This window comes from Crocodylus porosus, unplaced genomic scaffold (assembly GCF_001723895.1).
Source record: "Crocodylus porosus isolate Cpor-Errol unplaced genomic scaffold, CroPor_comp1, whole genome shotgun sequence".
In the NCBI taxonomy this organism is placed as follows: Eukaryota; Metazoa; Chordata; order Crocodylia; family Crocodylidae; genus Crocodylus; species Crocodylus porosus.
The window spans coordinates 120971918-120976965 of NW_017728943.1; the positions used below are offsets into that span (position 1 = coordinate 120971918).

General features: G+C 37.6%; 1 protein-coding gene across 1 annotated transcript in view; it reads right to left on the reverse strand.

The window, feature by feature from the left end:
• Positions 1-1498: 1498 nt before the first annotated feature.
• UST (uronyl 2-sulfotransferase) overlaps positions 1499-5048 on the reverse strand; it is a 296613-nt gene continuing 293063 nt past the window's right edge. The window contains exon 8 of the mRNA XM_019550102.1: positions 1499-1929. Within this exon, the coding sequence (XP_019405647.1) occupies positions 1646-1929 (284 nt within the window). The 3' untranslated portion in view covers positions 1499-1645. The remainder of the gene's footprint in view (positions 1930-5048) is intronic.

Below are 5048 nucleotides of genomic sequence, written 5' to 3' on the forward strand. Positions count from 1 at the left end.
AGTGAGGACAAAGTGCAAAGTCCTGCACTTGGGGAAAAAGCAATATTATGCACAGATATGAACCAAAAAATGACTGGCTAAGTTGCAGTGCTATCAGAAAGGACTTAGGGTCTACAGTGAACCAAAAATGGAATACAACCCAACAACGTGCTCTTGTTGCAAACAAGCCAATAGCATGCTGGGTTGTATCAACAGAAATGTTACTTTCAAGTGAAACTTCTGCTGGAGTACCATGTCCAGTTTGGGGCACAGCACTTCAAAAAAGACATGGGCAAATTAGAAAGAGTCCAGCAGAGCACCACAAAAATGAGAAAAGGTCTGGAAACATCACTTATCAGGAAAGGTCAAAATAACAAGAATAATTTAGTTTAGAGGATGCGGAATTTGATAACAGTCTTCCAATACTTGAAGAGTCATTATAAATCAGAGGGCGATAATCTATCTTCTGTGGCTGCAGGGGCTAAGACAAAAAACAATGGTTTTAAACTGCAGCAAGGGAAATTTAGCTTAGATGTTAGGAAGAATTTTTTTAATATGAGGGTGCATAAACACTGGAACAGGTTACCTAGAAAGGTTGAAAGTTTTCAAAAGCAGGTTAGGTAAACACTCGACTTGAATGGTTTAGATTGGGATGATCCTGTCTTGAGCAGTGGACTGGATTAGATGACCTCCTGAGGTCCCATCCAGCCATACTTTTAGAACATCATTACTTATGTTGCACTGTAATTCTGTTACTTGTTTTAAATATAGAGATTCACAAAAATTATAGCCACAGAAATGTTGCTTATGCTAAAGGAAGAAGATACACATCATTTTTAGCTCCTCATATGAATACCTGTCTCATGTCATTTTAAGTCTGTGTCCCAGGGTAGGTATGATAACAGTATACAATTTGTCTTTATCCTAAAGGCAATAATGTGCTGAACCTTTCCCTTTAAAGCAACGCTTTCAGCTGCAGAACCAAAATTACCAGATTTGCATGATGCCATCTCCTTGGCTTTTCATCTAGCCATATCAATCAGTTCCACTGGTATATTTGCTCACTCTGTTGATTTCTTTGCGCTTTTCTAGTTAGCAAGATTCTTTAATAGTTTCTCTCCATGAATACACTTTGCTAGAAGAGCAGATTATACTCTTCCACTCCTGCTCAGGAGTGACTACTTAATTTGTTTTTAATCCAGTACACTTTGAACCTAAAATGTTGTCATATGATTAGAGCTATTGTTACCATTTGTACTCAATGCAGTAACAATAGGCATGGTATTAAGACTTATTACTGATTTTATGACAGTTACTTTGTAAATTATGTCTACTGTGATCCACGCTTCTGCTAGTGTTTTGCCAAGGGGCAGTGTACAGAGCAGTATTATACACTGCAAAAGTTATTTTGTGATGAGAAAATAGATGGTTCTGTCTTAAATTATTTCCTACCTAGGATCCTACTGAGCCAAGGAAAGTATAATAAATCTAAACAAATAACACCCGCAAAAACCGGGTATTTTCCAATCACCCCAACATGTGGGAATGTTTGCTTGTTTTATTTTAAATGCTGCTGTGCATTAACCCAGTTTCTTAAGGAATAATTTTTAATAAAAAAATCTTAAGAAACCTGAAGGGGTCACCAGAGAAAAGCACGGTGCTTCTATCACCTTTTATAGATATCCTCTAGCCATTTTTCATCATCTTCCTCCTCTTCATCTATTGGTTCTTCAGTTTCCAGAGGAGAAGGAATAAAAAATTCTGGTCTGGGATGTGTCTTACTGACATGAGATTTAAGTCCAAACTTGCGCTTTAGCAGGTGGAACTGCTCTTTGACGTAGTAGTAAAATTCGTACTCATATCTCATGCGCTGGTAGAGAATCTGGAGGGCTTCTGGAGAAGGGACGGCCTTTTTCACTGTCACAGTCAGATTGCCAAGTTTCCTATGTTCTGTAAAAGAAAAAAAAAACTGAGATCTCATTCACTGCTATAACCAAATACCACATTCTTCTTTAGAAGTACAACTATATAATCATGCCTGACTTAGAAAATTTGTCTAAGGTGTTAAAAGAGTAAGCAGTCAATTTTCATTTGAGTTCAATAGGGTAATCATTTTCCAGAGAGTACTTTAGGTATTTCTCTGTCAGCTGTAAACATTAATGATGGAGACACATCTTACCAAAATTAGTTACACCTAGTATTTTAAAATGGTACCAAATATTTTGCTCTTTCTTCTTTTAATATAGATGGAGACATTAGACAGGAGGGGGAATCAGTATTGGGATATGCAGCCAGAATCCTGTCTATCATTAAGTACAAGTCTAGCCCAGGTTAGTATCAAAGGGCACATCTACACAAGATGCTTAATACACAGAAGACTAATTCTACTGAGCATTAGCATGGACGGCAAAACACATGCTAGTGAGCAAATGTGCACTAGATTTAATCTAATGTGCATTAACATCACTAAAAAAGTGTTCATTTGTGCTAATGTGCCATAGCGCCAATTACTGTGCATTAAGTTAGTACCCATCATTACAGGTACTAAACTTAATGTGCCATAATTATGGTGTGTTAATGAACGTGTAGATGTGCCCAAAGACTAGTTTTTTCACCTGATGGCTGCCTGCTTGCCTGTGTGAAATGAGTTTGCTCAGTTTCAGCCTAGCTTCTAGTAGAAAGCTTCAATAGATATATTAAGGGTTAAATGTAAATATTCTCACCCTTACAGTTGTCCCTTCATGGGTATGGCAGCTGAGGGGGACTGTCTGATTAATCTTACCATCTAAAGATTTGTGCTGTCAGTGCTCTGTATCAAGAGTATTTCAGTCTCACTTTCTATTCACCTGATCCTTTCTGCAGGATCTAAATTCACAAAACCTACCTCAACACCTGATAAAGCAATCTCTTAACAGGATCTCTGAGCTGGCTTCTCACTCTCAAGATTTAGTTTTACTTCAGAGTAGGAGACCAAAGATATATGTTTAACCTGGTGTATATGCCTTTGTATACTGAGGTAAATGACATTGGAATAAAAAATCCAGAATCCAGATCTCCTGGGGTAGTTAGCACAGTGACTCACTGCTAGAAGATGAGGGAACATGTAAGAGCTTATTTGGTGTAACAAATGACTACCCCTGGATGGATGTGGATGGAAGAAACTTAAGCCAGTATAATTTATACTGGTAACATTTTACCCTTGATTCTTTCATGGGTAATTCTCCATTAGATTATCTGAACTGGGTCTGTGTCAACTATCCTCTACTATTTTGCATGATTATGCTAGTATAAATGTTACGTCTGCACATGCCAAATTGCATCCAAAACTCGGCCTTGGTTAGAACAAGGACATGTTTTCTTTAAGTGTTAGCTCTGTTTCCCAGGTTCTACTAGATGGAAAAAACACCAAGAGACAGGGTTTCATAACTTCACCATTTTCTTCATTTTTAGGATTGAAAAGTTACTACAGGTCAATATGAAGAGAAAGAGAATGGCAAGAGCACTATAAATACTGCATGAAACATAAGTTTCACATTTCAGCATTTATGATATCCATGATTTATAACAACACAAAGTGAGGTCACAGCATAATATATGGGACAGGTAAATTTGGATCTGAAATGAGGACCGTATTTTATAAAAAAGACATTGAACTGAAAGTCAGAGGCTGCTAACCTAAAAATAAAAAAAGGAACTCCAATTTTATTCCCATTAACTCACCCACTGATCTCGACATATAAGATGGTTCTGGAATGCCAAGTATGGCTGTTCATAAATCAGCAATAAATCCTCATAAGCAGAAAATACAATAATTTTATTTTTCTCTAGGCTTGTCCTCTTTATGATCAAAGTTACTTCTGTACTGTAAAAGATCTGGAGTATACCATACCCACATTTATATAAAAGCTCTATTGTAATATTTTCTCTAAGAGACTAAGTCAAATTATGTGATCTCACCTATAATTATGTATTACTTTTCTATCTAAACTATTGTGAAGACCTCTACTAGCTAGCAAATAACACACACCACTCACTGAACTTCTTGGTACACTAGTTATTGGAGTGGCACCAGAAAATACCCATTTTAAAAACACTGGACTTCATTTTTATCCTTTCAGTTCCTGTTTTTTGAATAATAAGATTTACAGGCTCTCTGTTTCAGGATATCTGTTCCTACTGCTTATTCCTTCCCTGAAATTATTACCCTCTGTGTATGCCATTCCAGTTTCCAGTAAGAAATTCAGAAGTTCTATACAACTTTATTCATCAACTGCCACAGTGAAGGGCAACTTGATACTGCTGTTAAGGTATCCACCTTTCTCTGAGTGGTACAGACTGGTACTGGTATCAGTACAGGTCTGAAGTGGTCCAAAAGGCCACACCAGTGGACTGTGATGAAGAACAAACTTCCAATAAGAAGGAAAAGGTCAACACAGAGTGCCTTGGAACTTGACACTGCTGCATTTCTTGGCACTGGGCAACAGGAAGGTCAATTTAAATTGCTCACTGAGAAAAAATATTGGAAGTCACCACTCCTTGGGCAAAGCAGCCACAAAACAAAACAGATTTGTAGATCGATGCAAGACTACCATGGACAGCTCAACACCGCGGGATAACATAATTTAAAGGTTACTTTTTGGTCTATACAGTGTTCTATCAAAGGAACCACTGCAGTTTACAGAGAAAGGCCTCAATTTGAATTTACAAGTTTTAATCATGTGAGCAGTCCAAGTGAAACCTGTAGACTATTCATATTAACAAAGCTAAGTACTGTATGTGTTTAAATGCTTATGTCTTAAAGAACAGAAAAACATTTAAAGAATTTTTTTCTGAATGTTTACAGAATGGACCAATGACTCTGAAGACAGAATTCCTAGATGGACTAAAAGTCCAGTTGTTTGGACTTCAGTCATTTCATAGTTTCTATGGTCGGAAGGGACCTGAGTAGATCATCTAGTCCGACCCCCTGCCATGGCAGGAAAGATTACTGGGGTCAAACGACCCCAGCAAGGTGTTCATCTAACCTCCTCTTAAAGACTCCCAGGGTAGGAGCCAGCACCTCTTATCTT